The following is a 12202-nucleotide window of genomic DNA, read 5'->3' as shown; positions in this document are numbered from 1 at the left end:
TGCAGTGCTCTTTACGACTGGGACTAAGCCGGTCCTTAATACGAAAACCACCCCCTTTGGTGAACGTGGGGGCCCTTTGGGGGCTGTGGCGCCCCTGACGCTTGCGCTCTGCTTTGCCAGAGGGTGATCCAGCACAACGCCCTGGAGGACCGCTCCATTTCGGACAAGCAGCAGTGGGACGCGGCCATCCAGTTCATGGAGGAGACGCTGCGGAGTCGCCTGAAGGACAGTGAGTGCCCCCTGCCCAGCAGTGGCCCCGGCCGTTCTGTCCACACGAACACTTGTATTGTGGTCTCCTCCCTGTCTGGGAGGGAAGAGGGAGAGACCCAGACCCAGACCCAGCTGCTGCCCTGAATTGGCCACCCCGGTGGTTCCCCCCCACCCAGGGCTTTCCTCATTTGCTCCTCTCTGCCCCTCCAGCGGAATCCGTCATTGAGGACATGGTGGGCCCGGACTGGAAGAAGAGGTGGCTCTACTGGGTGGGGCGCTCCAAGGAGCAGGTGAGAGGGGTCCGGGGCCGCTTTGTGGGAATCGGGTGGGAGGGGCTCCTCGGCCCACCTCCCATGGATGCTCCCGCTGCAACCCCCCATCCGACTGCGTTGTGGTTTGGCCTGCCTGGTTCTTGGCCCAGAGTTCAGCGGGAAAGGCCAAACTTCACCCTGGATGGACATGAGGGGAAGGGGAGGCCGGCCAGTCCTTCCCGGTCAGTCTCACATCAAGGGCTTGTAGGACGTTGTGGGGCTTCATGGGACCTGGGTGGGGCTTGGAGACCTTTCGAGGGGAGCTGTTTTGCTTTGGGACTTTCCCTGATTGTGGGGGACGGAGGACAGATAGGTGTGTGTGTGTGTGTGTGTGTGTGTGTGTGTGTGTGAAAGACAACATTGAATCATAGAAAGGGACCGTGAGGGCCAGCAGAAAGTGCCTTGCCACAGTAGGAAGTGATGGAGACACATTTCAGAGGTCAGGAAGGTGTAAAGTGTGGCAGGATGGGGCCAATGGTCTCTTCTGCCTCCGTGTATTTAGAATCAATGCTTTTCTGATTCCCGCTCCAGTCTGTGCCCTCCGCAGCCTTCTTTAGCGGCCACCTGAGAAGGGAGGCCACGGGGCGGGACAATGGCGTTGGGGGCAAACAAACCAGAGAGTGCCCCTCTTTCATTCCAGAGCATCCGCAATGAGACGAAGAACGAGCTGGAGAAGATGATGAGGTGCAACGATGAGCACCCGGCCTACCTGGCCAACGACGAGGTGACCACCGTCCGGAAGAACCTGGAGGCCCGAGGGGTTGCCGTTGACCCCTGCTTGGTAAGGACGGGCCTCTGGCGGGAGACGGGCGGCCTCTGCCTCGCTTGCTTGCTTCTTCGCTTGCATGCAGGAGAGAGGTGGGCTGGGGAATGGAGAGGCCGTCCTCTAGAGCAGGCACGGGCCAACTTCGGCCCTCCTCCAGGTCTTTTGGAATTCAACTCCCAGGACAGATGGACTTCTCCTCTGAGATGTTTTCTGCCCTCTTAGGAAGGCAGGGCCTTTGTGAGCCTCATGAATGCGGGCCAGCCATAACCATATGTGTTCTATCTCTGCCTCTCTTTCTCTTTCTGCCTCCCAGATTAAAGACACCTGGCACCAGGTGTACAGGCGGCACTTCCTGAAGAAGGCCTTGGGGCACTGCAATCTCTGCCGGAGGGGCTTCTATTACTACCAGCGGCACTTTGTGGACTCCGAGGTGAATGGGGGTGGGGGGGGGGGATTGGGAGGAGCAGGCCCCCCCCTTCAGGAATCAGTCCAGCAGGAAAAGGGAATGTTCCCAGTGCCTCTGCCCATGTCATGAATGCTTTTTGAGCCTTTAAAATGTTCTTTAATCCATTTTCAGTGGGACGGAGCTCATCAGGCACTTTCAGAGAACGGAGCAGGCATACAGGCCCAGCACTGGGTTTATAATCACTGTATAGATTATGCAGACACAAAGGGGAAGCATCACATTTCCTCTCACATCCACTCACAGTCTGCTCATTCCGCCATCCATGCTCACCGCCCTCTTTCATTCATTCATCAGGAGGAGGCGGCAGTGGCGGGTGTTGAGCGTCCTGCATTCCTCTGCACTCTGACACACTTCTTGCTGTTGTTCTGGATTGTTTTGACAACTTGTCATTCAGCTCAGACTTGCTGAAGCGCCATCCACTCCAAAACAGATGTTGTTTTTCTTCCTTAACGTAAGGGGCCTTGTTTCTGGCTTCCTTAACTCAGAGAGTCAGTGTCTCTGACTATGTAAAGCTGTGTTGTTTACACCAAAATTTCCCAGGTCAGATATGTCAGTTTGGCAGTTTTCTCATTCCAAAGTCAATGAGATCCTTCCCCTCCTCCATAATGCAGCTTTCCAGGTTCCAAATTTTTTAGGATGGCCTCTTCAGTCTTGCCAGACCTTAATCGGCCCTGAGCCAGACCAGACAAAATGTCATTCCACCCTCTCCTCACCCCGCTGTGTACAGGTGTGTGCTTGGGCAGGCAGTGGGGCCAGGACCCTCCGCCCAGGGGCCTCTTGGGGTGGACTTGGGCCCCATTGCTGCCATAGAGGATGGAAGGCGCTTGTATTCCTTAGGGCAGGCATCCTCTCTCCTACTTGGCAGCCAATGCGTCTCAAGATTTGGGGGCCCTGACAAAACGTTGTGCTTTATCCTGGTTGTCTTGCTGGAGCACTGCATTGCTGCTTTGAGGCCTGAGAGATTCTCCAGAGGGGCCTTTTGCTTTAGAGCTTCTCAAGAAGCGCGTTTCAAAGGGGGACTTTGCTGCCTCTTTGTTCCTGACTCCCTTTCCTTGACTGGTTTCAGCTGGAGTGCAATGATGTGGTTCTCTTCTGGCGCATCCAGCGCATGCTGGCCATCACCGCCAACACCTTGAGGCAACAGCTGACCAACACAGAAGGTAAGCGGATGGGGTTTGGGGGCCCTGAGCCTCAATGCTGTGCTGCAGGCCTCTCCTTCCTGAAGGGCCATTTAGGTGCTGTTGTTGTTGGGGTGTTGTGTGGTTCACGGGCAAAACATCAGGAGAAAATGCTGCTAGAACACAGCCATACAGCCCAGAAGCCACATGACACCCTAGTGATTCTGGCTGTGAAAGCCTTCAACAGTACATTTGTTATTATTATGTTAATGTGTATGATGTTTTATTTATACCCCGCCTTCTCTCTACAAAAGAGACCCAAAGCGGCCTACAGTAAGCCCAATTGAGATGCTATATATATTTATACACATACATGCACACACTAAAATATACAAACATTAAAATATAAGTAAATATGAATGATATTAAGAAGCAAACAGTTAAAATCCTTAAAAATGAATGCAAATGTATTGTTATGATTGAGCCTCATGGCTCTGTTACTGACAGACGTGGGCGTAAGACTCCTCGAGAGTCAGATACTCTCGAGGAGCGAGAAAGAAAAAGACTGCGAGACATTTTTGCAGCACCATCTGACGAAGAGTCTTTTGAGGGGTTTACGGAGAGAATGGAGGAGGGGCTGGTTAGCTCGGAGGAGGATGAGATGGATTGGACTCGGGTAAGGGAGGAATTGGGTGCCACTGGTCATGATGGGATAGAAGATGAATGGGGACTTTCAGGATTAGACCCATGGCTTAGCTGGAGGGATGGGACGGGATCCACAGCTGGAGATGCTGTGGGGCGTAGTCAGAGGTGTTCCAGCTCTGATGAGGAAAGTGATGAGGAAACGCCCGGGTTAAGGAGGACAGCTGACAGTGATGAGGATTTGTAACTGGCATAAAATGGGGCTTGGGAGCAATTGCAAATTGCGTTGGGCAAGGTAATCTGGACAAACGCTTGGGATCTGTGTGGGACGCTTTCCTGAAGACTGGTGTGTTTTCCTGTGCTGAGACCTTGACCTTCCGTCGTCTTCTTGACGGACGCCATCTCCTGCTTTGAAAACTCGGATTGAACTGACCACGGCTTGCCTTCCCCCTTCTGGACTTGGAAACTACAAACGTCTACTTCTGGCTTTGAACCACGGAAAGGAACTGTGTCAGGCTCACTTCAAAGGACCAGTCTGAACGCAGATCAAAGATAGCTGCTCTCAAATTCAATCTTTATTGAAGAATACATGACTTTGGAAAAGTCGAGAATGACCTAATGTTTACATACATCTAATTTTATCACTTCTGATGCAACGTAATATCACACGCAAATATCATCATCAAACCCCACCTTCGGGATCACATTTCTACCATGATTTCTATTCCCACACACTACAGCAATTATAATTGTTTATACTTTCAACTCTGAGTTCCCAGGCTCACTTTATCTTCTCCCGCCAGGTGCTTGCAGGGTTGTTTTATGTTATGAAGCCAGATTCAGGGCTTGGAAATTCAGCCCTGGGATCTGGCTCCATGACATGGCGCCCTCGTTTTCTTCGTCCTCCTCTTCGGTTCTTCTTTCATCATAGTTCTGAAACAAATCAAACAATAACTCTATGTGTCCATTTTGTCCAAAGTCCCCATATACTTTTTCAGTAAGCTGCGATGGAATACTGGGTGTATTTTCCCTAAACTTTTTGGCAATGCCAACTGGAAAGTCACTTCATTGATAACACCCTGTATTCTGAATGGTCCAATATATTTGGGGCCCAGTTTTCTTGAAGGTAGCCCCAATTTGATGTTTTGGGTACTTAACCACACTAGATCTCCTTTATTTAATTTATCGCCTTCCACCCTCTTTCTGTCTGCGAACGCTTTATACTTTTTGTGTGCTTCCTTTAAGGATGCAGTCACTTGACTCCAACATTCTAGCATTTGCGTTTTCCACTTCCCTGCCTCTGTTTCCTCATTTTCTGTCCACCTTGGCAACTGGGGTAAAGGCTGTATTTCATACCCGTAAACTACTTCAAAGGGGGTTTTATTTGTTGCTGAATGTATAGTTGAATTAAAGGCTAGTTCCGCAAAAGCCAACCACCTAGACCAGTCATTTTGTCTCATGTTAGAGTACATTCGAAGGAACTGCCCAAGCGTTTGCTGAGTACGTTCTACCGCCCCGTTTGTCATGGGGTGAAAAGCAGAACTTAGACTCCTTTCTGCTCCTAGCATTTCCAAGAATTTTTCCCAAAATTTTGCTGTGAACTGTACTCCTCTGTCACTGACTACTCTACTGGGACATCCATGTAGTTTGTAAATATGATTTATGTACAATTCAGCTAGTTTCTCAGCCGATGGTAGTTTCGTCAGCGCTATAAAGTGGGCCTGTTTAGAAAACAGGTCTAATACTGTCCAAATATAACGATGTCCTTTGCTAACCGGCAGTTCTCCCACAAAGTCCATAGCTACACATTCCCAAGGTCTGGTAGGTTCCGCTACTGTTTGTAACAATCCCATAGGCTTCCCTCCTCCCGATTTATTTCTGGCACAATCATCACATTGAACAACATGATTCTTTATGTCCTTCCTCATTCCTGGCCACCAACAATGTTTTACTATTGCCTTTGTTGTTTTTGTAATTCCTGTATGACCAGCGCTCTGGTTGTTGTGAAAACGATGCAGAATCTTAATCCTTAATATTGCTGGGATATACAGTTTCTTGTTTACAAACCAAAATCCCCCCTTCTGTTCCCCCTTTTCTGCGTTGGACGCGATCCATTGATCTCCTTCATAAGACTGTTTCAGTTCATTTCCCCAGTTTTCTTCCCCGCCGAGTTCAACAAAAGCCGTGTCCTCCTTTTGGGTTTGTGCTCTTGTCCTGACAGCTAAGCCCCATTGTTTGTCAGAGAATATTGTCCCCTCTTTTGCTGTGGTTATGCCTTCGTGTTGAGGCATGCGTGAAAGAGCATCTGCCAAGACGTTCTGCTTCCCTTGAAAAAACTTTAATTGGAAATCGAATCTGCTGAAGTATTGCGCCCATCTAATTTGTTTGGGGGACAATTTTCTAGGAGACTTTAAATACTGTAGGTTCTTATGGTCAGACCAAATTTCAAATGGGATTCCGCTTCCTTCGAGGAAGTGTCGCCAGCATTCTAAGGCTTTTAATATGGCTAATGCCTCTTTTTCCCATATTGGCCAACTTTTTTCAGTTTCGCTGAACTTCCGTGACAAATATCCACAGGGTTTTAAGTTCCCATTTTGATCTTTTTGCAATAGTACTGCCCCATACGCACAGTCTGAGGCATCGCAATGGATTATGAAAGGGCTCCTGATATCGGGGTGTTTTAGGATGGGTCCTTCAGTGAAGCATTCTTTTAAGGTTTCGAATGCCTTTTGGCATTCTGGCGTCCAACTCAGTTTGGCGCCAGGAGCTTTCACTTTTGCTGTCTCCCCTTTCCCTTTTGTTTTTAAAAGTTCTGTAAGGGGTGCAGTTATTTGCGCGAAACCTTTTATGAAGGGTCTGTAAAAATTTGCAAACCCCAGAAATGATTGTAATTGCCTCCTTGTTTGAGGCACTCCCCATTCTTTCACATCTGCTACTTTAGCTGGATCCATAGCTAACCCTTCTGGAGATATCCGATACCCCAGAAAGTCAATTTGAGTTTTATTGAATTCACATTTGGACAGTTTTGCGTACAGCTTTGCTTCTCTTAGTCTCTGCAAAACTTCCCGGACCAATTTTACGTGCTTTTCCTTATCTTCAGTTACAATCAAGATATCATCAAGAAATATGAATACCCCTCTGTACAATAACGGGTGTAGTATTTCATTTATAAGCTGCATAAAGCAGCCGCCTCCGTTTTTTAACCCGAAAGGCAAAATTTCGTATTCAAAATGGCCGAATGCGCAGGAAAATGCAGTTTTCCAAGTATCCTCCGGTTTGATCCTTAATTTATGATACGCTTCAATTAAATCCAGTTTAGTAAATATGCTCCCTTTCTTCAATACGGTAATTAAATCCTTGACTAAGGGCATAGGGTATTTATTGTCCTTAGTAATTGCGTTTAAATTTCGATAATCAATGCACAATCTTAGGGAGTTGTCTTTCTTTCTCCTAAATAACACTGGGGCCCCGAGAGGAGAATTGGATGGCTTAATGAAGCCTCGCGCCAGGTTTTTATCAATGTATTTCCTCAATTCCTCCTTCTCCTGCACAGACATGGGATACACTTTTGGTTTGGGTAAGTTTGCTCCTGGGGTTATTTCAATTTCTACTTCTATATTCCTTTTGGGAGGCAATTTACTGGCCTCTTTCTGATTGAAAACATCCACAAAGTCTCTGTATTCAGGTGGCAATAGCTGTGGGTCTATTTCCCCTGCTTCATCTTCCTCCTCGACCCCTCGCCACCGGTCTTTGCTGGCCGCTGCCGCTCCTGAAGCGCTTTACTTGGGCCAGGGTGGATTCGACGCGCCCCGCTAGTTGAATCCATCCCTGGAGCGTTTCGGGGTCGTCTCTGTGCGCTGCCCAGCTGAAAATCTCGGGGCGTAGTCCCTCTTTAAATAATTCCACTTTGGTCACTTCAGACCATTCTGGTACCCTTTCCGCGAGGTGAAGGAATTCCTCTGCGTACTCGGGCACTGTTTTGTCCCTCTGCTTTATTCCTTTCAGCTGGTCTCGAGCCCTCAATTGCTCTAGCCGGTCTCTGAACCGGTTTTCCAGTGCGGCGAGGAAGCGGGGCACTGACCTCAGGCATGGGTCGCGTCTGGCATGAAGCTGCACATACCAGCTGGCTGCTCCTCGCTTTAGTGTGTTGCCGATGGCTCGAACCCTGCTTGCCTCGGAGGGGAATGTGTGTGCATTGTCTTCCATGTATCCTCTGATGCTAATTAGAAAAAAGTTCAGTTCATCTGATTCCCCTCCGTATTCTAGTTTGAGATCTTCCCTTCTAGGCATCCATTCTGCAGCCCGTTGATGCTGTCTGGGAGGCATGGGGAAGGGTTGCATCAGGTTTCCTCGGGCGGCTCCTTGGAACACGCCGCGCCCCACTCCGGTGGTCATTCTGCGCGGCTCCCGAAAGTCTGCCGCCGCTGTCGGCTCTTCCGCCCATCCGCATACTGGCCTTGCTGTAGCCCCCTCATCTCGCCTTTCCTCGTCGTACGGCACATCCTCCTCCTCTTCCTGGATCCCCCGCTCCTCTCCGCCTTCGTCTGCCAATCCACTGGACCCGATCCCTGGCCCCAGTGGCCTTTCCACCCCGACGCCCATTCGGGGGGTTGGGAGCTCTGTTGGAGATGGCGGCCTCAGAGTTCCCAGGGCTCGCTGACGCTCCACTTCTCGCGCCATTCTGTCCCGGAACTCCAGCTCCCGCCAGTATTCCTCATCTCCCTCGTCCCTTGCCGCCACGGGACTCTGCGTTGACGCTCGCTGGCCCCTCTGGCTCCAATCTCCTTCTTTACTTGGTTCTCTCTCGGCGCCATATCGGCTGGGCTCCTTTTGGAGATTCTCTTCCAATAATGGCACCAATCTCCCCACGGTTTCCGACAGCCTGGATAAATTAGTTTCCAGGATGGATAACCGCAGGGCCACGGTCTCCGGCATACTTCCTCCAGATCCCCAACTGGTTTCTGCAGCCGCAGAGACGCCTCTTCCTCCCCTGGGAATTCTCTGGGTCACGCCGTTCGGCCTGGGGTACCCCGTAGAGGAAGCTATGGCTTGCAGCGTTTCTTCTCTCTTCGGCCGGGCCCCTTGCAAAGGCCTCTCTGCCCCATTTGGGCTTTGATCTCCTTCTTCACTCATTATCACTTCACTGCGAATTCCGCAGGAGGGTGAGAAATGGATTCTCGACTTTAATGTCAGGCTCACTTCAAAGGACCAGTCTGAACGCAGATCAAAGATAGCTGCTCTCAAATTCAATCTTTATTGAAGAATACATGACTTTGGAAAAGTCGAGAATGACCTAATGTTTACATACATCTAATTTTATCACTTCTGATGCAACGTAATATCACACGCAAATATCATCATCAAACCCCACCTTCGGGATCACATTTCTACCATGATTTCTATTCCCACACACTACAGCAATTATAATTGTTTATACTTTCAACTCTGAGTTCCCAGGCTCACTTTATCTTCTCCCGCCAGGTGCTTGCAGGGTTGTTTTATGTTATGAAGCCAGATTCAGGGCTTGGAAATTCAGCCCTGGGATCTGGCTCCATGACAGAACTGGGTCTACTCTTCTGCTACAATCCTTGGCTGATCTGTTCGTGTTGGAAATCCTGTCTGCTGTGTGTGTGTGGGAGCGACGCAAGTTCCTCTAAGCACAGTGTTGGCAGCAGAGAGGAATCTGCTGCCAATTAGTTGCATTCTTTTGTATCTCTTGTTCCTCGGCTTTTGTTTTGTTTACCCTCAGGCTGAAGCAAGCAGTTTGTTTTTACCCGGATTAAACTTCGGTTTAATCCGGTTTATCTTTTGTACGTTTTTTCCTTGTCCCTTTTTTGCTCCTAAAGGCTAAAATTGCCTGGCCCTTGTGTTTTACGGGCATTTTTGAGTTCTGTAATTAAATAAACTCTGTTATCTTGAACCTTGTGGCGTTCTGTCACTGACATGTATTGAACACATTTAAAACTGCAGCCTCTTCCTCCCAGCATCATGGGATTTGCACATGATTATTGTACATGATTATTCATTGTATTGTTGTAATTGTATTATGATATGTTGTTTTTATATTTTGCTATATTGTATTGTCCTGGGCATGGCCCCATGTAAGCCGCCCCGAGTCCCCGTTGAGGAGATGGTGGCGGGGTATAAATAAAGTTTTATTATTATTTATTATTATTATTATTTGCAGGATTTTCCTAAGAGTTTTGTTTTAAATTCCGTAGTACGTCGCCTGGAGAAGAACGTGAAGGAAGTTCTGGAAGACTTTGCGGAGGATTGTGAGAAGAAGATGAAGCTGCTGACGGGGAAGAGGGTTCAGCTGGCCGAGGACCTGAGTGAGTCCCTTGCGTTCCCTCTCTCTCGTTCGGGGTCTGCCAAAGGGAAAAGCCACGGGGACGGAAAGCGTTGCCCCCTCAGCCCTGAAGATGCTTCCCAGGGGTTTAAAAAGTGTGCTTGTTTCCTGAGACATCTGCTTAAAAAGCAAGAAGAGCTTGAGCCGCACCTTGAGCCATTTCCGTTAGACGTCTTTCCTTGGCTCGGCCTGTATTCAGCCGGCTTCTGGCGGCCTTTCCGGTTTGTGGCGCTTTCCCTGCCTCTTTATCAATGTCCTCCGCTGGCGCATGGGATTACACTCCTCAGAAGTTTAGGGTCTGTTTTTAAAGGGTGCTTTTTGCTTTAGGCTTATGTTGCAATATCCAGTGGACGTTGTCTCATTTAGGCTGCTTCCCTGCGCTTCACCCGAAAAAGGGATTTCGGGCGACCTTTCCAGTTTTGTGACGCTTTTGTGCACCTTCCTTGTACCTGTATTAGGCTGGCAGTGTCTGTCAGAGATGTGGCTACACATCTTTTTGGCAACTTTGAGTTTCCAGTGCTCTTCTCTAAGCTGGAAGTGGGGCTGTGGTGTGTTGCACATGGTGGCTTTTCTTTTTTATTTATTTATTTATTTACCATATTTATATTCCGCCCTTCTTTCTCACCCCGAAGGGGACTCAGGGAGGATCACATTATACACATACAGGGCAAACATTCAATGCCCATAAACACATCGAACTGAGACAGAGACAGACAGACACTGAGGCAATTTAACCTTCTCCTGAGGGGATGTTCGATTCTGGCCACAGGGGGGAGCAGCTGCTTCATCATCCACTCTGATGGCACTTCCTCATTCCAACGTTGTAAATTAGTTAAACTTGCCTCCCCACTTTTTTTAGAAGTGGTACCTTATTTCCTACTTGATAGATGCAACTATCTTTCGGGTTGCTAGGTCAGCAACGAGCAGGGGCTATATTTTATTTTTAATTGACGGGTGCTCACCCCACCACGGGCTGGCCTCGAACTCATGACCTCATGGTCAGAGTGATTTATTGCAGCTGCTCAACAGCCTGCGCCACAGCCCGGCCCCTTTTCTGCCTTTGCTCACAGCACAGACAAGGCAGGCTTGGGTCCCGCTTGCATTTCACCTGCCAGGCTTTGTGGTGCCACGTGTTGCATTTCCTCCTTCACCTGGAGGGATGTTTGTGTCTGGAAGTCGGGGTTTGACTTCCTTTGCCGTGAGGAGGCCAGGCCATGAGGCCATTCAGTCACTTCCTGTAGGAATATTTGACATTTATTGCAGTTGCGTGCAGCATAGCCAGTGCTATATATGAGCCTGTAATTAGCTCCAGTTAGAAGCCTGGCTGCTGACCTTTGCACCAGTTGCAGTTTCTGGGCAGTGTTCAAGGGCAGCCCTACGTAGAGTGCGTTGCAACAATCCAGTCTGGATGTAACCAAGGCATGGACCACTGTGACCAAGACAGGCTTCTTGAGGTATGGTTGCTGTTGGCGCATAAGCTTCATCAAGCCTCTCCGTGCAGCAGGAAACAAAGCACCTTGAGCTGCACAAATCTAGAGGTGAAAGTATGGAGACAGGCAGGTGCCACAGGGTCCCCTCTGTCTCTGGGGCTTTCTCTGTGCGAGCGTGTCTTCCTCTTCCTCCCTTCCTTCCGGCCTTCTCTCTCTGATCTTGAAGGGCTAATTGTGTCCTTCACAATCGTGGTTTCCTTTGCAGTGGACAGACCTGTGCACGGGCCGCTCTGTGTCCGCCCTGGGCCGCTCTGCCCGTCAGAGGGAGCCCCAGGCCGCCTTTCCTTCCGAGGAAGAAGCTGCCGGCAGCCGGCTGTTGGCTGGCGGGCCTCCTTTCCCCCCCCCCCCCCCCCCCCGCCTCCCTCCTTCAATGTTTGCATGTTCGAGTCTCCCGTTGAGAGCTGAGCTGTGAGCATTTCTGCCCAACCAAGCCTTTCTCTGGCTGGCCGGCTTGTCTGCCTGTCGGGGCTTGCTGCTGCCGCTGCTGCCGGATGCAGGGCCGTGCGCTGTTGCTAAGGGAATGTCCACACTTGACACCCTGTGGCTGGAAGGGCTTTGTGGCTGTTTCCTTCTTACCCCAAGGCAGGAGCCCTGGATGCCATCGCGGTCTCTGGTTCTTGAGCGGCCGCCAAGCCCCCCTTGGTCCCAGCAGATGCGGAGCTTTGTTCTTGGTTTTCCTTCCTCCTCTGGAGGAGACTTGGGAAGATTTGAGGGAAGCAGTGATTAACTAAACGTGTTTTTTTTTCCTCAGGGAGTCAATTCCCCCCCCCCCCCCATTTTATTATTGTGCTATGTAACACGGTTTTTGTCCCTGGGTTATAAATGTCATTTCCTAATTGGTTCTCTCATA

At 49.6% G+C, this 12202-nt stretch overlaps 1 protein-coding gene across 5 annotated transcripts in view; it reads left to right on the top strand.

Moving 5' to 3' along the window:
* Positions 1-12202, top strand: part of opa1 (OPA1 mitochondrial dynamin like GTPase) — a 64988-nt gene that overhangs the window by 41293 nt on the left and 11493 nt on the right. For all 5 annotated transcript variants that reach the window (XM_062977550.1, XM_062977548.1, XM_062977549.1 and 2 more), the window contains 6 exons: positions 121-229; positions 421-500; positions 1162-1302; positions 1601-1717; positions 2820-2913; positions 9735-9845. In XM_062977550.1, coding sequence (XP_062833620.1) covers positions 121-229; positions 421-500; positions 1162-1302; positions 1601-1717; positions 2820-2913; positions 9735-9845 — 652 coding nt within the window. The remainder of the gene's footprint in view (positions 1-120; positions 230-420; positions 501-1161; positions 1303-1600; positions 1718-2819; positions 2914-9734; positions 9846-12202) is intronic.

This window comes from Anolis carolinensis, chromosome 3, assembly GCF_035594765.1.
Source record: "Anolis carolinensis isolate JA03-04 chromosome 3, rAnoCar3.1.pri, whole genome shotgun sequence".
Classification (NCBI taxonomy): domain Eukaryota; kingdom Metazoa; phylum Chordata; class Lepidosauria; order Squamata; family Dactyloidae; genus Anolis; species Anolis carolinensis.
This window is presented reverse-complemented; position numbering and strand designations above follow the sequence as displayed.